Consider the following 22,794-nt stretch of genomic DNA (forward strand, 5'->3'; position numbering starts at 1 on the left):
TCAATTCACTTTTCTACTTGCACCAAACTTTGTGACCTTGACAGTACTCTCTGCTTTTGATGTGTTTTTGAGGGCAGACATGCATTACAAGGTGCTAAATAAATAAATTGATTGATTAGTTGCTTACTATTATTTAGTAATATTATATATACAGAGCTACATAGTACCACATGCTGAATGACAAGACAGACAGGTCCCTTATAAATGGCCAGTCATAAAGTACAGTTAGAGGCCAAATTTAATATGGGGGATTGATTTTCTTTTTGCTTTATGGAGCAGCTCTTCTTGTAAGGATGCCGATACTGTAAAAAGTGTCACAAAGTTAGTATTTTGTTTGGTTATTGTAGTTGAAATGTAAAAAAGTATTTTTTCTTATTATAGTAATTTGATTATAATGTGTAAAAGGTGCCGCTTCCTGCCTGCACATACAGTCTCTACTATACAGAAGGGTCACTCACAATTGATTTAATACCCAACAGTAAATTACAACTCATGAATGATTAAATGAGCACTGACTACTAAGTTCTAACTTATCAGTTAATAACCTCTATCAGTTATTAAACTGAGTGTCTAATGTCTGTGTGAGTGATGCTGCTGATGTCTGGGTTGAACTGTGGGCTTATCTTACCTTAAGAGGCACTTGAGATTTGTAGGTTTCTGGCACTTCCCAGGTCAGCAGGACTGAAGTTTTCATCACAGCCTTCACACCAAAGTTCTTGGTGAACACTGGGGGAAGGTCTGGATGATTATTAAGTGGTTAATTTGATTGTGGATGTAACTGAGATGTTTCAAAGTTGATGAACTGGTGCACAAAAGCAAGAAAATGATGGTTTATCTCAACAAAAATAGAAGCTATCTGATGATCTGATGCAGCTTGGACAGAGTATAAACCCTGCTTGACATTCCTGCCTCTCTGATAAAGCTGCTTCCCTAAACCACTCTCCTGCAGTGGATGAGAAAGTTCAGTTTTTGATGTATTGTTTGTGTGTTCCATGAGTTTCCCAAAACAACTTGTAGAATGTTGTATCTTTTCTGTGGAGTTGATATACCTATAGTCATCAGGAACAGGTGCAGCAGCAGGAATGATGTGAGCTCAATGACAGTCTCTGATTTGAGAGATGGGCTTTGTGTAATTTTACTCCTAGATGGCACAGTAGCAGAAACTTCAGTGATTATTTAAATTTTCAGACATGATAACAGACCCAGTCAGAATTTAACAGTAATTAGTGTTCTATGTTTTTCTAAATATCAATAGAAAGCTATTTTTCACAGATTAAGAGAAGCTGAACAGTAATATCACATGGTATCATATTAACTTTGTTTCATCTGGAGATCAAAATATTTTATTTGTCATATCAATAGGATAATTACAGTAGGCTTTCCATTTTTTTCCACTTCCAGTCATATTTATAAATATTTGCAGCTATTGCTCCAGGGCAGTGAAAAGCTAAGTGAAAATATTTTAAAGCAACTTCATATGTCAGGGTCATTTAAAAAAAAAAAATCTTTGCAGCAGACTTCTTTCAGTTTTCAAACCTATGACCTCCCGGGGTCTGTTTCCCATACAATGACGCAAGTTAGCACTGAACTAACATGGTACAATGCATCATTAAACTAAGTTCTGACCATCGAACTACAATGTGTCCAGATGTGTTCGGTCTGATTTTCACAGCAGAAAGGCATGTTTTCTTTTCTTTTCCTTTATTTGTTATTCTAAGTGTAATAGTGAAAAAGATTGAACCAAACATATAGATGTTACAACAAACACGTGAGAAAACAACAAAGAAAAATAATAAGAAAAAACGAAATAAGAAAAAATAGAATAAAACACTTGTGTGTGGGTGTGTGAATGTGTATGTGTGTGTGTTTGTGTGAGACAGAATAGACAGAATGGTTTTGCATGTATGATGAGAACACATAACCACTCACCATCAGCTTGTATACGCTCATAATTATAACATGAAGAAGAAAGAAAAAAGGGAAAAAGAAGGAGCTTGTGTATGTGGTGTGTGTGTGTGTGTGTGTGTGTGTGTGTGTGTGTCTGTTGATGAGGATTGGGTTGGGTGTTTTAAATGTTTTTTTGTTTTGTATTTTTTTCTTCCTCTTTTTTCAGGAGGGTATTGCTCAACCTGGCTGATTGATTGTGGTGGGGGGTGGTGTCATGTCCATGAAGAGACGTTAAGTTATGTTTAGTTTTGTCTGTCCCGTGACTTCTTGTTTTATTTTGAAAACCTAACTCTCCTCTCGTTTCAGGTAACTTCCTCCTTCCCTTGTGTGTTTCCCACTGGTCTGATTGTCTGCCCCGCCCTGATTGTTTCCACCTGTTTCCCATTAATTGTGTGTGTATATAGTCTGCGTTTCCCTTTGAACCACGCCAGCCACGTTATCCCACGCCAGGTTTTGAATTCGATGTTATGTTTTGCTATAGTCTTGTCACCTGTATCCTGAGTTTTTTTTTATTTGGGTACTTTGAATATATATTCCTCTGTTAGAGTGATTTTCCTTTGCTACTTTGTTATTAAAATATTGTTGATTGGTACTTTGTCTTGGAGTCGTGCATTTGTGTTCAAGTCTGATTCATACTTTCATTACACAAACGTATACAGTATAAAATAAAGTAAGCATATTATATCCTTCATAGTTCAGTTGTGACAGGTGGGAGTTTTGGTGGGAAACCCTGAGATCCAGGGAAAGAGGGTCATCCTAACAACACCCCTGCTGTTATTTATGATGGGACCCACGCAACACCAGCCCCCAATCCCCATGTAGTACCTATCCCGTAGTACCTCTAGGGCAGTCCCTGTGAACACATGAGACCAGGGCCTGCACCGCCGCTGATCCACAAAGCTAGAACCAGAGGATTGTTGGATGAGAGATTGAGAATTGAATACTTTTGTGTTGATTGACTGTGTGTGTGTGTGTGTGTGTGTGTGTGTGTGTGTGTGTGTGTGGGTGTGTGTGTGCATGTGTGAGTGTAACAGCTATATAAAAGCTACTAATAGAGATGGAGAAAAGAGAAAAGAGAAAAGTAGTTATGCCTAAAAATGACAGTTGTGATGATATTATCAAGGGTTGCCATGATGGGCAATTCATGCTTTCAGCTTTTGTGTTATATGTATTAGTTTGGTCAGTTAGTCTGTTCATGTCCCCTGTGTTACCAGTCCAAGTTCCTTGTGTTACCTTGTGCTTCTGGTTTCTGTTTGAAGTCCCCTGTGTTTCCTTGTGCTTCAGCTTCCTGTTTAACTCCCCAGTGTTACTTTGTGCTTTAGCTTGCTGTTCTTGTTCCTTGTGTTACCTCGTGCTTTTGGTTCCTGTTCATGTCCCCTGTGTTATCTGTTGAAGTTCCCTGTGTTTCCCCGTGCTTCTGCTTCCTGTTTGGTTAGTTCACCAGTTTTTGTAGGTTCTTCTGTTTATTAAACATTTTTCATTTGTCTCCCTTGTCTTGGCTGCATTTAGGTCCAACCGTACTTAATATCGTGACAGTACGAACCGACCAAAAAAATGGACCCAGCAGCCTACGCCGGCTTCGTAGCCATCTTTTTTGAGGTTGCCTTACAGCAAGCCTAAATCTTCCCAGTCAGCACTCCCATCGGTTGTCAGACCCCCCCACCTTGGCTGACCCACTGTCAGATTTGGATGTGGAGGACCCTGAGCCGTCTCCTTTTTGGGGAACCCGGCTAACCTTTCCTGCTCCAGGACAATTCATGTTTTCAACTTTTGTGTTATGTATATTAGTTTGGTCAGTTTGTCTGTTCATGTCCCCTGTGATGCCGATTCAAGTTCCTTCTGTTACCTTGTGCTTCTGGTTCCTGTTTGAAGTCCCCTGTGTTACCTGTTGAAGTTCCCTGTGTTTACTCTTGCTCCTGCTTCCTGTTCGGTTTGTTCACCAGTTTTTGTAAGTTCTTCTGTTTATTAAACATTTTTCACCGCCTCCTTTGTGTTGGCTGCATTTGGGTCCAGCCTTACTTTATACCCTTACAGATATTACATGTCTGTAAATACTGTATGTCATTTTTAACACTATTCATCCCATATTCACTAATGAATTCCTGGCCTACCTGATTATCAGAGTACCTGAGTGGCTCAGTGGGCTAGACAGGTGCACATGATCAATTACTCTTGATCACACAGGCACATGTTCAATACCCAGCAGTGGTTCATATTTTTCATAATGTCAAGGGAAGCTCTTAATGAGTAAAAATTGATATATAAAAGTGCCTTATAGATTTCTATGTTGTCTGAGAATAATAATACTACTAATAATAAACTTTATAATTGTACTAATAATAAATGTCATTTCTATAGCACTTTTCAAAACAGCAGTTTCAAAGTGCTTCACAATTAAAAAATAAAAATGAGAACACAAGCTTCCTCAAAAGCCTAGAAATACACACATATACACATAAAGGAAATATTAAAGGCTGTCCTTTCTCATGAGATGCATAAGATGACAATCTTGGAAATGATGAAATGAATCCTGCAGGCCTAGAAGTTATAGTGTGAACAGGGAATTACATCTAAAGTACTCTTATAAGTACATTTTACATTATATATGTTTGTACAGCATGATTAGTGAATTTTCAGTTCACTTACATGGTGGCTACCTTCCTGCGACTGTATCTTTTGTCATTTATGTGCTCGTCATCCCCACTGAGTGTGGCCCTGCCCACTGCAGCCTATTTAAGGGAGTTTGGAGCAGAGTGATCTCTCTCTAGCACATCAAACAGCTCTTTGATTTCCTGGTTTCTTTTGAGGTTTGAGGTTGGAGGTTTGGTAGTCACGTTTTTGGTTTTTGCTTGTAAGTCTAGTGGTTATTTTATGTTGGGTTAGTTTAAGGGGGGAATGTTCTGGGTACTACAGTCCATTGCGTGGCTGGCCCAGACTTCCCCCATTCTTTTGTTCTTTTTGGCCAACCTCCAAAGTCTTTGTGGTTTTGGTTAATATTTGTTTTTGTGTTGAAAAATAAACAACACTTTTGTTCATTGAATGTTGCATTCATGTTGCTGCACACAGGTTCAAGCAATATGTCTTGGTGTGGCCGTAGCATATTTTGGGGCTCGTCAAACATTGTTTTGGTGATGTAGTTTTAGTACTTTTGAGCGGCATGTTTTGGGCTATTGTTAATCGAGCTTGTGGTGGTGTGCTGCCTGTTACGGGTGGTATATTAGGTGCTGTGTCCTCTTATGCTGACTGTGCGTGTGACTTTGTTTCCCGTAGCACTTTGTTTGCGCAGTGGGTTTGTTTGTTCTCGGTTAATCTGTGCATGTTGCTTGGAATTTGTAACACTTCGGTTGTGCAGTAGGCCCTGGTTGTTTTTGTTTACAATAACACTAGTTGCACAAGGAATTGTTATCAGGCAATGTCAGGCACTACAACAGCAAAACTTACCTAACTACAACATTGTAACACTTTGGTTGCTGCATTTTTTGTGCATGCTGTTCCAAGTTGTAGTTAGGTAAGTTTTGCTGTTGTAGTGTTGGGAGTTGCTCTATTAATGCCGGATTCTGTGTTGCTGTTTTTCTGGTGTGCTATGATGGATTTTGACCTGGAAGGCTTTTTATCTCGTCTAACTTGTGATACGTTGGAGGCATGCACTAAGGACAATCTTAAGGTCATTGCAGAGAGGTTTGTCATTCACATTAGTAAACAAGACAAGAAACAGGTGAATCATCCTATCAGGTGAAGCTGAAAGAGCTCGAGTTGGAGTTGCATAACTGAGATCTGAAGGAGAAGGAAATTGATTGCAATATTGAGGTGAGGAAGCTTGAGGAAGGTTAATGTGTTGCATTTGACAGAATTGGAACTTGGTGCAATGTCTCCTCAGGCTCTGCAGCCTTCACCTGAGCAATGGTTTTGATATTTTGTGTGTCGCTCAGGAGGTTTACGCAGTTAGGTCCCCAGAGAGTAGTTCAGATTATGGGAAGGTTAAAGCTGGTGTTTTGAACAATATGAGCTGGTGCCGGAGGCTCACAGCCAGAAGTTTCATAAGTCCAGAAAGTTTGAGTCTCATAGATACTTTGATTTTAAGAGACGTGTTGCCAATGGTTGCGAAGTCTGCTGCAGATTCCGGGGTCTTAGTGTGTGGTTTTGGTATGCGATACTTAGGTGCACCTTTGCATACGGTTTTAGTTAGATCTGGTTACAGGTCAAGTGGTTGTGGGTGTTCGCCCATGTTTCTCAATTAGAGGAGTGGACTTTATTTTGGGGAATGGTTTGGCTGGCGGTAAGGTGTTTGTGAAGCCTGAGGCTACGGCTGTCCCTGTGGTATTCCACACATATCCTGAGGTCTTTTCTGCCTGTGCTGTCATCCATGCCACATCTAAACATCAAGCTGTGAGCGAGGATGTTGACTTGTCTGACAGTTTTATTGTCACTGGGGAGTTAGACTTGTTTACCATTAAAGCTCCATCTGATAACCTGGTATACATTAGCAGCCTTACTCATTCAAAGATTGCAAGCATATTTGAGCCAATGTAATTTAATATTTGTAAGTGTTTGTGTATATGTTGTATAGTTTTATTTTGGAACTTCAGGGAATGGAGATGGACTTGTTTTTCTTTTTCTCTGAGACCTCAGCTTCAATCCTTCATTTTACCTGCTACTGCTTTTAAAGGAAATGAAAGAAGAACATGGGATTGTCTACCTGCTGATTTATGTAGTCCTCCTACTAATGAATTCATGTTGCACAGAGCTGTGCCAGGTTTATGCCAAAACCTGTGATCATTTGTCACATGTAGTCAGGATAATAAATCATGTTGAAATCATGGAGTAATGTACAGAGAGCTGAGGTCAAAGATGAAGCTACAGGGAAATCCATCACTGACAAACAGCCTGTGGTTCTCACCTGGCATAGAGGTGGACATGGTCCTGATCTGGATGCTGGGGCTGATGGGACCTCCCCCCTTACTGGTGAAGGCTTGGACTCTGATGTCATAGGTTATGTCAGGCTGTAAACCTTGGATGGTCATCTGTGTTCCTGTGGTATGGTTTGTGTTGTTGTGCTGGCTATTGATATCCCGATACACCACCATGTACTTCACAATCTTTCCATTCCTCTCAGCCAGAAGAGGGGGGTCCCAGGCCAGCTGGGTGGAGGTGGCGGTCAGGCCTACCACACTCAGATTCTGGGGGTAGCTGCTGGGAATGTCTTCAGGGATGCTGATCTCCTTCATATATTCCTCCCCATTGCCTGCTCGGTTTTTGGCGCACAGTTTGAAGATGTAGGTCCCTCCTCTGTGGAGGCCGGTAACTGTGAAATGATCATCTATCTTTCTGAAGTCCTTGATGGTGAAAGCTTCCTCCTCTGCTCTCTTGTATTGCAGCTGGTACCCAACATGCTCCCCCACCATCTCCTTAGGTGGCTGCCACTGGATAAGGGCAGTGTTCCCTATGGTGGTGCTGATCATCATAGTGGGTTTACCAGGCACTGGAAGACAGGAAATACTTTTCACAGTCACATGTCTAAATAACTTGTTCAATACCAAATTCATGAAAAAATAACAGCATTTTTCTTTCCAATAATAGTACTCTCTCAGTTGGGTGGAGAAAATGGTAATAGTTTTTACAGGATCTCATAATTACAAGGTTCAATATCATTAAAAATAGGTCAGGAAATGCATGAGCAGCCACTTTCTAAAGTTAAAACTGAAAGTGAATATATCCATAATGTCATAAAAATCCCTTATCGCACAAGAAAATTGTTTGTGAACAACGAGGGAAAGTATGGTAAGTCAATGTTAAACTTGGACTTGGTCTGTACCCTGTAGTGTATGTTTAGAACAGACACTTTGAACTGTAAGTTTAACATTCCCATTTCTTTCCTCCTCAAAATAGTTTGTAAAAAAGTAAGTCTGCCACTCAGACTAGTTTCAGATTACATCCCTTTTTAATTAGAGACATATAAAATATTAACCATTTGTGTTAAATTTTGTCATAATTGCTGTGTGTAGTCATGAGTGTTTAGGTCACTGTGACTTGTGACATTTAACCACCAAAATCAGTTTGTCCTTGAGTCCAAATTAATGTTTGTATAAGTTACATCATGGTGTTTCTGATATCATGTCCACAAGAATGGGACGGACAGACAACCTGAAAACAATATGCCTTTGCTTCTGACTGTTGTAGGAGCTGAGAAATAAAAGTTTTGAGCAAAACTCCTCAGAGTCAGACCAGTCCACCTCCTCAGTTGGGTGGGCGGAGGGGTCAGGTGGAAGGAACCCTCATTGTCAGATGGCCCTTCCACCAGGAGGTTCACGTCAGTGGGAACTGGCAGGGAGGAGGCGTGGACCATCAGACAGGGACCCCTCGGTGGTGTGGCGGTACTGGGGGGCTGGTCAGGGTGATGGCGGTGGAGAACCACACCTTCTGGCCGACTTGGCAGGCAGGAGCAGGAGAGTGTTGCCGGTTGGCCAAGGCAGTGTAGCGACTCAGAGAACACGCAGTGCATGTCAGGACCCAGGTTCAACAACAGCGGGGGATGAAGGCTTGGACGGACGGGCAGGAAGCTTCCCTCTCCAAGGCTGGGAAGAGCGTGGGCTGGTAGCCGTAGGCACATAGGAAGGGCAAGCCTGTGGTGGAGCTGGTCAAGGAGTTTTGGGCGTACTTCTGCTGGTTGCAGACAGAGCAGGCCTTGACAAAGTCGCGAGTGTCCTCCTTCATGGCGGGCCACCAGAAGCGTTGGAGGAGGATGTCTTGAAACCTGGATGGCAGGAGAGTTTGGAGGTGTGGGCCCATTGCAGCACCTCCAACAGCTTGCGGGACGTACAGACGGTTTGGCGGGCAGGTGCTGGGAGCACGTTAATCCTCGTGGTGACCCTAACTCTCTCCTCTATGTCCCAGGTAAGGGTGGCGATGACACAGGGAGAAGGAAGGATGCAGAATCCTCTCCCTTCTGGAACTGGGCGTCAAGCTTGGCATTGCAGGACCCCGGATGCCAGCGGGCCTGGCAGGAGTTCAGTCTCTTGGCTTTTTGGATGTATTCCAGGTTCTTGTGGTTCTTTTGTTATGGTTTTGGAATACACTGACAAACAATGTTGTCCTGCTATTAGGGATGTCAGATCAGTGTTTCCTCTACATTCATTTAGAATGTAGAGGAAACACTGCTAAATCATAGCCGCGGCTAATTTACCACATTCATTTTAAGAGTCAAAATGTGTTATCCTTTTAGAGCTAACCACAATGTTGGTGTTGGCAAAAAATCTACATGCAACACATACCTGCCCCTGTGGTGGTGACCATCTTGGCCTTGCTGCGAGCTCCATCACCTTTGGTAGTATATGCAGCCACAGTCAAAGAGTAGGTAGTGTCTGGGAGCAGACCCGTTATAATGGCCTCCTTCAGAGTGAGACCAAGAAGAAGAAAGAGGGAAGGAGAGAGAAAACAATAGAGGGAGACACAGGGAGAAATGGAGACAGAGGTGAAGGAAAAAGGAGAAGACAGTGAAAAAAGGGCAACAACATTCAGGTTAAGACCATAGAATGTATTGAAAATAGAGACATCCACTCCAGGTCTGGAAAATGAAGCTAATGCGGAAGTTGCTTAAACCTGCATTCTATCTAATGTCCCTCAGGGGGTACCTCCACCGGTTGCAAAAAAAAGTCAGATTGTATATTGTATTGTAGTGCACCTCCACCTATTTTGAGGCCAGGTTCCAGATAGAAGTGCATATTGCGGTAAGAAATGAAACAATAACCACACGTCATATACCTTATCCGCTGTCCTTGTGGCCTGACTTATGGGTAAAACTTCCAGAGCGTTACACACTAGGATCAGGGTTGTGAAGCTTGTCGGGGGAGGCAATCATGAAAAAAGGCTTTCACAGCGTTAGACATTTTGGATTTATTTCCTCAATACCATGTCCCCTAATGGTTTAAATGAGGAATTTGATATTAAACCTTTTTTTTTTTTTATAACATTCTCTACTCTGCGCACTAATAACCACTTGTTTCCCAGCGCCCTAAAACTTTTTGTATCTCTATAATACTTTTTGTATTTCTATGTTATTTGTGCTTATGGTATTTTTGCAGAACAGAGAGGTTCAGGAGATCCTTTCTTCTCACTGCCATCAGGCGATACAATACCTCAGCCAAAGGAAGTTCAGTGATAGTCCACAACTCCATTAATCTTCAGATATCTTTGCTTCAACTGGTTCTGTGTCTGGTGCAGCCCCTGCCATGCAGTTTGCTCTGTGAGTGTGTGTTTGTGCACTGTGTACCTGCAGCCTCTCCCGGAGAGCAGACAGAGAAGCAGTGGAAAGAGTGAAAATTGCAAATTTGGTTTGTGGACCTCTCTGACTTGTATAGAAAAACTCTGTGTAGAATTTCAGCAAGAAATTATAGAGAAACAAGTTAAAATGGTTATTTATAAAGGTTTTACAGCACTAATAGATCTGATACCACAATGATTTTAGAGGCACAGGCATATTCTGCTCCACAACTTTGTATACTAACCACAAATAAAAGAAAAGGGCTTGCTCCCTCAGCTTCTTAGAGGAAGTAAAGAAAAGCCATTATCATAAACAGTTGCAGGTGTAAACAGGGAGGTGAAGAGCAGATCCATTCCACTCTAAATCAAGAAATATCTTTTATATAAATCATTAGCGAGACAAAAAGTGACCTCAGTGTTGAGTAACCATCATTCTTTCATATAGTAACTAGTGCATTATTGTGCTCTATGCATTCATGTCAGTGTATTTGTACATTCCTCTAAACCAATAATGACTGGCCACACCGCTTGCCTATCATAGTTCCTTATTCGTTTATTATTATATTACTATTCGAAGGAAGCTGTTCTGCCCTCACAAAGGGTTATCCTCATGGATGTATTCTCAGCTGTACAAAAACCTAAACACTTTCCCAATTAAGGTCCAAGGAACAAGCAGTTGTTGTGTTTGGCTGTTTAATTAGAATTTTGTGTGAAACCATAATCCACTCCTCCTTGAACCGTCACCTTACCGTGGTGGAGGAGTTTGAGAGCCCTAATGACCCTAGGAGCTATGTTGTCGGGGGCATTTTGCCCCTGGTAGGGTCTCCCAAGGCAGATTGGTCCCAGGTGAAGGGCCAGATGAAGAACGGTTCAAAAGATTAATGAACAGAACAAACAAGAACCCCAGTACCCGGCCCGGTGGGTTACTGGGGCCCCGCCCTGGAGCCAGGCCTGGGTTTGGGGCCCGTGGGCGAGCGTCTGGTGGCCAGGCCTTGGCCCATGGGGCCTGGCCGGGCCCAGCCCGAACTGGTTACATGGGTTCGTCTCCCAGTGGGCCCACCACCTGCAGGAAGAGTTAACGGGGTCCGGTGCAATGTGGATTGGGCAGCAGACCAAGGCAGGGGCCTTCACTCCAGTGGACGAAAGGGTTGCGTCCCTGCGCCCTCGGGTCGGGGATCGGGTTCTGACAGTTGCCGGTGCCTATTCACCAAACAGCAGTTCAGATTACCCGCCCTTTTGGGAGACTTCAACATTCACGTGGGCAATGACAGCATGACCTGGAGGGGTGTGGTGGGGAGGAACGGCCTGCCCAAGCGGCGTTCAGTTATTGGACTTCTGTGCTAGTCATAGTTTGGCCATAACTAACACCATGTTTAAGCATAAGGACATCCATAGGTGCACATGGCACCAGGACACCCTAGGTTGCCAGTCTATGATCGACTTTGTAGTCGTATCATCAGACCTGTGGCCGCATGTTTTGGACACTCGGGAGAAGAGAGGAGCAGAGTTGTCAACCGACCACCACCTGGTGGTGAGATGGATCAGATGGCGGGAGAAGACCTGGCAGGCCCAAACGACTTGTGAGGATCTGCTGGGAAAGCCTGGCGGAAGAACACGTCAAGATGATTTTCAACACACACCTCCGGCAGAGTATCGATCGTGTCCCGAGGGCGGTGAGGGACATTGAGTCTGAATGGGCCTTGTTCCGCTCTGCTGTTGTTGAGGTGGCTATTGCGAGCTGCGACCGCAAGGTAGCTGGGGCCAGTCGTGGCGGTAACCCCCGTACCTGCTGGTGGACACCAGAGGTGGGGGAAGCCATCAGACTGAAGAAGGAGGCCTACATGGCATGGTTGGCCTGTGGGTCTCCGGAATCAGCTGACTGGTCGTCCTGGGCGTGGAACTGTGGACCAGCTCTTTACCCTTGTTAGGGTGCTGGAGGGGGCATGGGAGTTTGCCAATCCAGTCCACATGTGTTTTGTGGATTTGGAGAAAGCTTACGACTGTGTCCCTAGGGGCTCCCTGGGGGGGGTGCTCCGGGAGTATGGGGTGGATGGCCCCTTGTTAGCAGCCATTAAGTCCCTGTACCAAAGGAGTGTGAGTCAGGTTAACGTAGCCGGCAGTAAGTCGGACCTGTTCCCGGTGAGGGTTGGACTCCGCCAGGGCTGCCTTTTGTCACCGGTTCTGTTCATAACTTTTATGGACAGAATTTCTAAGTGCAGCCTGGTGGTGGACGGGTTTGGGTTCGGTGGCGGGAGGATCTCGTCTCTGCTTTTTGTGGATGATGTGGTCCTCTTAGCTTCATCGAGCACCGACCTTCTGCTCTCGCTTGGGCATTTCGCAGCCGAGTGTGAAGAGGCTGGGATGAAGATCAGCACCTCCAATTCTGAGGCCATGGTTCTCAGCCGGAAACGGGTGGATTGCCCGCTCCAGGTCGGAGGGAAGGCCCGGCCTCAGGTGGAGGAGTTTAAGTATCTCGGGATCCTGTTCACGAGTGAGGGTAGGAAGGAACGGGAGATCGACAGGCGGATTGGGGCGGCGTCAGCAGTGATGCAGGCGCTGAATCGGTCCGTTGTGGGGAAGAGGGAGCTAAGCCAGAAGGCGAAGCTCTCGATATACTGGTCGATCGACGTTCCAATCCTCACCTATGGTCATGAGCTTTGGATAATGACAGAAAGAACGAGATCGCGATTACTCAGCCTTAGAGATAGGGTGAGGAGCTCGGCCATCTGGTAGGGGCTCGGAATAGAACCGCTGCTCCTCCATGTCGAGAGGAGCCAGTTGAGGTGGTTCGGGCATCTGGTGAGGATGCCTCCTGGACACCTCCCTGGGGAGGTGTTTCGGGCATGTCCCACCGGGAGGAGGCCTCGGGGGCCAACCAAGGACACGCTGGAGGGATTATATCTCTCGGCTGGCCTTGGAACGCCTCGGGATTCTCCCGGAAGAGCTGGTAGAAGTTGCTGGGGAGAGGGCCGTCTGGACCTCTTTGCTGAGGTTGCTGCCCCAGCAACCCGGATCCCTATGAGTGGGAGACGACGACGACAACGACAACGACTATAATCCAAAAATAAGAATATACTATTGTAAATACGAAACAAAACCATATTCTTATACGATAATATAACATAAAATATACTCTGATTCTACTATACTATGCATGATACAACAATGCACATAAATTACTGCAATACTAATAATCGAACGTTACTTACAGATGATGCCATGTCTAACTGTGAAGGAGAGCATTGTGTCAGAGTACAGCCAGCACCAACATGTGGCTCTACCAGATACTAAAAGAAAGTGAAACTAATTTTAATCACTAGGGTCAACAAATGAACTACCCAGAACAACCACTAGGGGTTGGCAAAGCAAAGCAAACCAGACCTGGTTCCATCACACTCCCCACCTGGCATATTTAAGATGTCAAACTTAAGAGTTCACCTAAACATGTCACACCTTCTACCAAGTCACTTGGCTTAGTCCTTAGAAACAGTTTTGGTAAGCTGTCTTTTATAATTTTTCCCTTGACCTTTCTGACCATTCCATCATCATCATCAGGAAAGGGTCTTATGATCAGTCCTGTGGGCCAGTCATGTCTCTTGACTTGGTTGTCTTTCAGAAGGCCAAATTCAGCAGATTTAGTCTCTCTGTTCTCCATTTCCATTGACCCTGAAGGCTGCTGCAGTACTCTCTTCCACCTTTCCCAGAATGTGTTGGCTAAACTTTGAACTTGACACCATTGTCGTGTGAAGAGGTCACTATCATCAAAGTTGCCACCAGTTCCTTCTGGCAACTTTCTGTGTTAGGAGCATAGCTTTCTCTGTTAGGAGCATAGGAGAGGTGATAATTAGATGCTCCTCTGGATCAGTAAACACTGAAGTCAGCGGTCTGTAGTTGACTATAGCAGTGGCCACCTCAGCCATAAAGGTTGTCAGTTTTACAGGGCAAAGATTGAGGAACATTGTGTCCAGGATCTGATATGTGACTCCAGATGCATCTGAGAGAGGATGTGTGAAGAGTGAGGTGGGTTGAACAACCAAATGCATTCCTGATTGGAAAAGTAGATAGGATAGATAGGTAGGATCACTTCCTTTTTGTGATAACCTGTGGAGATGATTTGGAGTTCTTGACAGGCTCCTATAAAATTAGTTCCACAATCCGACCCCAGTTGTTTAACAGGTCCTCTAATTGCGAAGAAGCATCTCAAAGCACTGATGAAACTGGAATAATCCATCCATTCAATAACCTCAGTGTGTATCGCATGCATGCTCATGCATGCAAATATGATCGGCCAATGCTTGCAGCAATAGCTTTTGTTGATGCATCACAAAAGATGCAGACCTCTTTTCTCTGAGCTGTGGAGAGAGGGATTGAAGTGTAGACTCTTGGTATCTTCAACTCCTTAAGATCTTGAAGAGAGGTGCCCCACCTCTGCCACTCCTCGAACTTATCCTGAGGGAGTGGTGATTCCCATTCACAAGTGTCAGTTGTCAATTCTCTCAAAATAGAGCGACCTCTGAGACTGACAGCAGCAGTGAACCCTAGTGGTTCAAATAGGGTGTTGATGGTAGATAGTACACCGCATAGTGTAAAAAACCTTTTAGTGGCAGGAACTTGGATGGTCCGTGTATCTGTATCAGTATCAGGTTCTATCTGAGGCCTGGGCTGTGCTGCATAGAAGGAACATGTTGACCCATATCCAGATCTTGTAGGTTGGTAGCCAGGTATTCAACTGGGAAAGCTCTCATAACTTTAATGCTGTTAGATGCAATCTTATACAGTCTGAGATTGGATTGAGCCAGCTTCCTCTGCACTGGGGAACAATATCAGCCCATCATCGACATAGAAATGTTGCTCTTCAAAGCTTCTCGCTTTAGGCCCAAATTCCTCTTCACCCTCCATGGCAGTCCTCTTCATTCGGTAAATGGCCACAGCAGTGAGGGGGAGTTACTGAACACATGAACTCTCATGCGATACTTGCTTCTTAGTACGGGCGGGTGGAGCTGACAGAAAGGCTATGGTTATTTAGATAGTCAAGCTTTTTCTTTTTTATGCCCTTGTGGCATGTACTCTCACCAGCTGGCTATTGGGTTGCCCCAGATAATATTTACAAGTGTGTGAGCAGAGAGGTATCTCAAAATGCACAACACATCAAACCTTGAGGTGGATGAACTACAACAAGAAGACCATGTCAGGTTCCACTTCCTGTCACCAAGAACAAAAACACAAGGCTATAGTGGACACAGGCTCACCAACACTGGACAGTTGAAGCCTTGAAAAACATAGCCTGGTCTGATGGATCTGGACAGATGGTAGGGTCAGAATTTTTTTTTTTTTTTTAAAGATAGTGTTTTGGGAAGTAGGCTGCACGGTGGTGCAGTGGTTAGCGCTGTTGCCTCACAGCAAGAAGGTTCTGGGTTCGAGTCCTGGCTCGGCCGTAGGATCTTTCTGTGTGGAGTTTGCATGTTCTCCCTGTGCCAGTGTGGGTTCTTTCCGGGTACTCCGGCTTCTTCCCACAGTCCAAAGACATGCAAAATGGGGACTAGGCTAATGGGATACTCTAAATTGATCATAGGTGTGGCTGTGAGTGTGAATGGTTGTCTGTCTTTATGTGTTTGCCCTGTGATGGATTGGTGACCTGTCCAGGGTGTACCCCGCCTCTCGCCCGAAAAGATGCTGGGATAGGCTCCAGCCCCCCTGTGACCCTACTAGAGGATAAGTGGTAGAAAATGGATGGATGTTTTGGGAAGTTTTGCCTTTATTAGAATAGCTGTAGTGAGCGAGAGAGAGAGAGAGAGAGAGAGAGATAGGAAAGTCAGACTGGAGCCAATCCCAGCTGACATTGGGTAACTTAATGTGATCACAAAGAAAGACAATGAAGACATTGTCTCATGCTTCTGCCAGTGCTGTGCTATGGTCTGTTGTTTTTCAGCAAACAGAGATGACCCACAGAGGTTGCCATGTCTCTTCAGAATCAAAAATCTGCCTCAGGGAGATCTTAAAACCAATGGATTTGCTAGCAGAAAAGCTAGGAGTCAAGTCTAAAGCAAGCAGTGGTGGCATTAAAAAGCCAAGAAAGAAAGCCAAGTGGAACAATTGATGGATTTTTACACACAGCTCAGCTCAGTATTCACAGCCCAGCAAAATACAGCTTTTTGGTCTTTTCTTTGGTGATACCACACTGAAACTCAGGAACTTTTGAAGGTCATCAGTCAAGCTGAAGGCTGGTGTCCATTGCCCTGACAAAGACATATGGGCTGTAAAAATGGCTCAACACAACAGGTTATAACTGAGATCAGAGCCTCCTTCTGAAATAACTCATCAGCACACAAGAGAGTTAACTCATTCATCACAGAGAATGTTTAATGTCAATACAAAAGGCCACAAAGTATAACCCTCTCTGCTGTTTTTCCACAATGTTAAGGGGCAAATATGGTCTGTCAGAGAACTGCAAGTCAGATGGTCAGCTTGGGAAACACAAAACAAATGTTTAAAGTTCTTATCATCAAGTTGTGTTAACATTTAAGTAAACCCTTTACATATGCATTATATGCATTAAGGGGTGGTGATCTGGCCAAAAAATCATTTGGCCAGATCACCACCAACCCATCACAAACCCATTTCTGCTCTGATTTTATTATGAAAGTCCTGACTGGAAGCTGTGATTTGTATCTTTCAGATGTTATCAGCTCATCGCTATTCTTCACCCTCAATACTGTCTTCTGTTTATAAATTGTGTCATAACCAATCAGACTTTTTTCTTAGTTCATATGGATTATTCATTTGGACAGCGTTGTTATTTATTTATAAAATATGTGCAGGTGATATATGTAAAGTATTTTAATTTCAAAGTTTAGTCTCTGCCCTGGCTCATCATATTCCTAATAAGTGTGTTGGTGTGTGTCTGTGTGTATGTTAAGATAGAGAAGTTGTAGATTGGTTGTGAGATATGGGGCCCTTATCAGGCCTCCAGCCTTGCACAGATAAGTCAGGAAAGCTGCTTATAAGGGAAATCAGTTTAACTTCTCGTGGAGACACCAGCTGAGAGGAAAGGAGCTGAACACCACTTAAGTGAGTGATGTTAAGCAACCTTCGACTTTTGCTTCAGTATGCTCATTCTCACTTTTGCTAACTTGCAAATAGTTTTTCTCCTTTAATCTTGTCTTTGTCTTGGGTCCTGCTGCTTCCTTTCATTCAAGCAGTCTTTTGTTCTTGGATATCCTGTTGCTTTTATCTTTCTCTTGTATGCCACACTTCTTATGGCTGCTCATGTTAACTAGTCCCAGCCTGATTTTTACAAGAATCAAATGTAACAAGCCTGACAATCATCACTTGGAAGACAGATGTGAACTGAGATCCTAGAAATAACAAAAAGGAGAAACCCCCAACTAATTCAAATCATGCCTCTCAATCATCACGCTTAAATGGTTTTACAGAAACAGTTGTAATCTGGTGGTAGTATTCTGGTGGTAGTTCTCTGGTTACAATGGTTGTATAGAGAACTGCTCCAAATCAATTTTACTCTTAACATTTTGAAGTGTTTGTGGAAGAGAAAGCTTTGTCTCAGTAGTTTGGGTGGAGGATGAAGTCAGATCACAAAATAAATAAGTAATTAAAATAAAATAAAGAAATTAGGTAAAAAACTGAAATTATATGGTCTATTTACTGACATTTATATCAATGCGGGGAGCTGGAGCCAATTCCAGCTGACATTGGGCAAGGGCGGGATACACCCTGGACAGATCGTCAGTCTATCACAGGTTGACATATAGAGACAAACAATCACTCATACTCACACTTACACCTATGGACACTTTAGAGTTGCCGATTAACCTCTGGAATACCCAGAGAGAACCTATGCAGACACTGGGAGAACATGCAAACTCCACACAGAAAAGCCCTGAGCCCCAGGTTTGAACCTTCTTGCTGTGAGGTGACAGTGCTTACCACTTTGTTTCAACAGTTTCATCATGTAATGTGAATGTGAATTTTGTTAATTTTTATAACATGCACAAACACAGAGTGACAAAACTGTCATTTAATTCATATTTGCTCACATTCTGTATGCTGAATATTATTTTATTCATCCACATAGCTGACATGAATGAAAATTGTTAATTTCGTATTGTGAACAGTGATGGGATGTGTCCCGCCGGTGCAACTGCTTCTCTGTAAAGTGCAGTACTAAATTGATAATGTTCATTGTGATTAACTTTATGGCTTTCTGTATTTTGTCCCTGTTGTGCGGTTTTTCATCAATCAACCATAAAAACACTTATTTACCAGAAGTAACTGAAGTTGACATTTGTCAAGTAATAGCATTTCCCGGTTACTCATGGGAACCAAACTCTCCCTTCTTCAGCCCTTAGTTGGTCATTGTTACATCAAGTTAAAGAAACAAAAATCACCTGCTTAACGTGTCACTGAACTCAAGTGAAACAGTGTGACAATACCTGGGCTTCAGGATGAGAAACATCCATGATGATCGGCTGGCCATGAGGCTCCCCATTCTCTAACCTGGAGTAGACCAGCTGGTAGCCTCTGATCTGGCCATGCTGCTTCACAGACAGGGGAGACTTCCAGGTCACCCTGAGGGCAGTGGAGTTGAGGGCATCCACCTTCACCTTCCTGGGAGGAGCTCCAGACACTGCAGCACAACACAGCACACAAATTCCACTTAAAGTCTTTAGGGAACAATGAAGGTTTCTTTTTTGTATATTGTTTACAATTTGGTTATAACACAAGTCCGCTCACACTACCACAGTAAGCTGCCTGAATTTCATATTTGTAGATACCGCTGAACACAGTTTTTACAAAGGATTTCCTAATGAAATGTTTTGCACTGAATTCCATGAGTCCTTAAGCAGTATCTCTCTGACAGTTGAATTGCTCTGCATTATCAGAAAAATGACTTCTGAAAAATGACTTCTTTGACAGTTTCTTTTAAATTTTTGTCTAGTCTCCAAGAGCATTTTCTATAAAAACCATACAAGTTTCAGTGTCAGGAAGTTTTGGACAGGATTTGAAGGATCTGTCTTCACCTCCAGCATGAACAAAAACAGAGATGTGGTTCGAAATGTCACAATGTGAGTTTTTCTCATCCTGCTCACTGATGCATTCTGTCAGTATGGATATGTTCACTGACACAACTTCCTGCTATTCATTTCTTTGTGATTTCATGCTGCCAGTGCTGTGTCTTTGAGTGGGATCTGGTTTAGCCCAGTCAATACTGGTCATACTGATGTGTTGCATGGGTGGGTTACCATGGTGAGCTGGAAAGTTTGCGGTCTAGGTCATGCATGCAAAGAACTATTTGATGTATTGTCACATCTTAAATTTGTTGGCGGATCTCGTGTTTCTTCAAAAAACTCACATCAGACCATCTGAGAGATCTTGATATTTGATCAGATATTTCAATTCACATTTTCTAGTAAAGCCTGAGGGGTGGCAATTACTGAGTGACTTGAATGGTCAATTTCTCATTGTCACTAGGTACCCTAATTCAGTTCATGTTTGTGCTGCTAAATATTTATGGCCTGAACACTGATGATGCAGCCTTCTTCCACAAGACCTTTGACTTGTTACCTGACCTCTCTAGCACAAACCTGATTGTTGCAGCGGACCACAATGTAATTCTTGACAAGTATCTTGACAGATCATCAAAGAAAACGTGTAGCCCACCTAATGCATCTGTGGTGCTGAATAATATAATTTCTTCCATCAATTAAGTTGATATATGGAGGTTAAAACACCCTACAGATCGAGAATATTCCTTTTTCTCCAAAATGCATAAGACATACTCCTGTATTGACAATTTTTTACTGGACTTGAAACTCATATCCAATGTCTAATATGAAATTTCATAACATTTTGATCTCAGATCACCCCCCGACCTCAATTACTCTTGACTTGAACAAACCCTGGCAAGGCTTTAAATGGAGACTACGCCCTTCTTTAGGTTGTGGCTTTTAGCTTTACCGGCATGAAGTTGGTAAAATTGGAAAATGTATATCCTGTCACGTATTCTGTTGCTATTGCTTGTAATATACATCTTGTTACATATGCTTGTACTGTAAGTGTTCATTTGAAGGAAAACCACTGATGTGAACTTATAAACTTTATGGGACTGTTTTTACTTTGTCTTTCTTTCCTAAAGTGTCCTTCTGTTCAGACACCTGCTGAATGATTGACCCCTTTGCAAAGTCTTTTAATAAAACTCACAAAAGACAACTTGGTCTCAACCAACTTTATTGAATTTCCACCACAAACTTGACACCCCAGATGGGACATCTTGAGTGATTCCTTTCTGTCTCTGGATCCACAGGAAAACTGCATGCAGTGGGACTCAGTGAGTCTGCCATCACTACCTCTGCCTAAAAGTCCTTTGGAGATGAAGAACTGCTGGTCCGAGGCAGACTGGATCTTCGCTGATGTCCCATTTTGACAAAGATTCATGCTCCTGGATTGGTGAGACCGTTTTGCTTATACAAATAAATAATCAGTTGCAAAAAAAAAAGGTTTTCTGTCCTGTGGAATGTGAGTTTGCCCACAGAGAAAATTCTACAAAAATTTACCGGATAAATATTGTATGACTGACAAGTTACTTGGACTAAGGACATCAGATAATCACAAGATATTTCATCAAGTGAAATATAAAGAGAAAGTGATTTATAAACTGAGCGGTCAACGCTAGGAAAGACAGAGGATCTCTAGTGATTACATTTGATCAAAACAGCCCAAATTTAAAATTCATGAAAGAAAGATATGGTGATAGGAGTTTGGCCCGACTGTCAGAATGGATAAATAACCATGGTTTTCCCTATAAGTGAACTTTTACTGGGCAACAACTAACACAATTAGGAGCATCGTTGGAGGAGAAGCAGAAGGAGATTAAAGAAAAACGTGAGAAATTCAGATAAAGGGAAAAGGTGGTTTGAACCATTCCAGGGTGACTGGAGGCTAGATGAGTCAAAAAGGAGGGAGAGACACCAGCAGGCAGGGATGAATGCCGATGGTGGGGGTCTCCAGGTGGTGGAGAGGGAGATGAGGGACGCCGTCCTTCACTTGCCAAACATGACAGAGGGAAGAGACGGATTTGTTGCTATTTCACCCAAGCACCAGAGAAATACGCAGACTCTTCTGTGTTAGGTTCAGTCTCATGATATGGGCCAAGATGGAAAGAAATTTCCCTATCAACAATGACATATGACCTGAACAAGCTGAATAACAGACATATAGAGAGGTTGTGGATGCTCTGTGTGACAGGATCCAACAGGCTTATCCTTACCATCTCGACCTGAGAAAACAGAAACATCAAACAAGACAAAGTGGGCTTGAAAGGGCTGGCAAGAAAACAATGTGATACTGCCCTGGGAATTGCATCTCAGAGACAGATTCATCCTCAGGTTGGGACCTGAAATCCAGGAGTATGTGAGAACATACTGGGTGGGGTGTTACATGGGAGGGCTGCAAGCAGTGGAGAAATATGCAATACATTGTTGGGACTCATTCAAGAGACCAGATGTTTCTTTGGTCCACAGACTATTTCACTACTTAATGTGGATGTCAAAATACTTGCTAAAGTTTTAGCGTGCAGACTCGAAACTCTTCTACCCACTATTATATCACAAGATCAAACTGGGTTTATCAAAAACTACCACTCATTCACAAATGTGCGACGGCTTCTTAATATAATCTTCTGTCCTACCTCAACAACTGTACCTGAGGTTGTTATTTACTTAGATGCTGATAAGGCCTTTGACCGAGTAGAATGGGCGTACTTATTTTTTTCAGGGTTAGGGTTATATAGGAGCATTTCATATCATTGTTTGTTTTTTGTAATGTATTTTGATGACTCCCAAAATGCCAATAAAATATATTCACAAAAATAAAGAAAAAGAATGGACAGAACAGGTGTATTCATGGCTTTCGATCAGCAAGGACAGGAGCTGAAAGAGGATGGAGACATCGGGAGACGTGCTGTGGAGTTTCATTCAGAACTATGTAGTAATGAATACACAGAAGGTAAAGAAATGTTTGACTGTTTCTGTGGAAGTTTGCCTCATGTCTCTGAGGAGTCCATCCTGTTGCTGGAGGAGCCTTTACGCCTTCAGGAGCTGTCTGTACCCCTGCATAGCATGGATGGAGGTAAAGGAATTGATGGGTTTCCTGTTGAGCTCATGTTGAGCTTTTCTGGGACCAGTTGGAAGGAGATTTGCTTGCTGCTTTAAATGAAAGCCTAACAGAAAAGTCATTACCCCTCGGCTGCATGAGGGTGGTTATTACCTTTCTGCCAAAAAAAGGTGATCTTCAGGAGATCTAGAACTGGTATCTTGTTTCCCTGTTCTGTATTGACTACAAAATCTTCACCAATGCTCTTGCCAAAAGACTGAGGGAAGTCATGGACCATATCATCCATCAGGACCAGACCTACTGTGTGCCTGGCAGGTCTATTCATGACAATGTTAATTCAGGATGTTTTGGACATCTCTAGTTCATTGGACATAGACCTTGGTCTCATTTCGTTAGGTCAAGAAAAAGCTTTTGACCGGATTGAGCACTTCTACCTCTCGAAAGTTCTGGAGTGTTTTGGTT

At 43.1% G+C, this 22,794-nt stretch overlaps 1 protein-coding gene across 7 annotated transcripts in view; it reads right to left on the minus strand.

Annotated features, from left to right (window-relative positions):
* Nucleotides 1-22,794, minus strand: part of ptprfa (protein tyrosine phosphatase receptor type Fa) — a 327,453-nt gene that overhangs the window by 72,210 nt on the left and 232,449 nt on the right. For 5 of the 7 annotated variants that reach the window (XM_056377834.1, XM_056377829.1, XM_056377832.1 and 2 more), the window contains 4 exons: nt 18,654-18,847; nt 9,216-9,333; nt 6,845-7,426; nt 629-738 (listed from right to left, as the gene is read on the minus strand). In XM_056377834.1, the coding sequence (XP_056233809.1) occupies nt 629-738; nt 6,845-7,426; nt 9,216-9,333; nt 18,654-18,847 (1,004 nt within the window). The remainder of the gene's footprint in view (nt 1-628; nt 739-6,844; nt 7,427-9,215; nt 9,334-18,653; nt 18,848-22,794) is intronic. The other 2 variants (XM_056377831.1, XM_056377833.1) reach the window with 1 other exon arrangement.

Source organism: Seriola aureovittata, chromosome 6 (genome assembly GCF_021018895.1).
Source record: "Seriola aureovittata isolate HTS-2021-v1 ecotype China chromosome 6, ASM2101889v1, whole genome shotgun sequence".
Lineage (NCBI taxonomy): Eukaryota > Metazoa > Chordata > Actinopteri > Carangiformes > Carangidae > Seriola > Seriola aureovittata.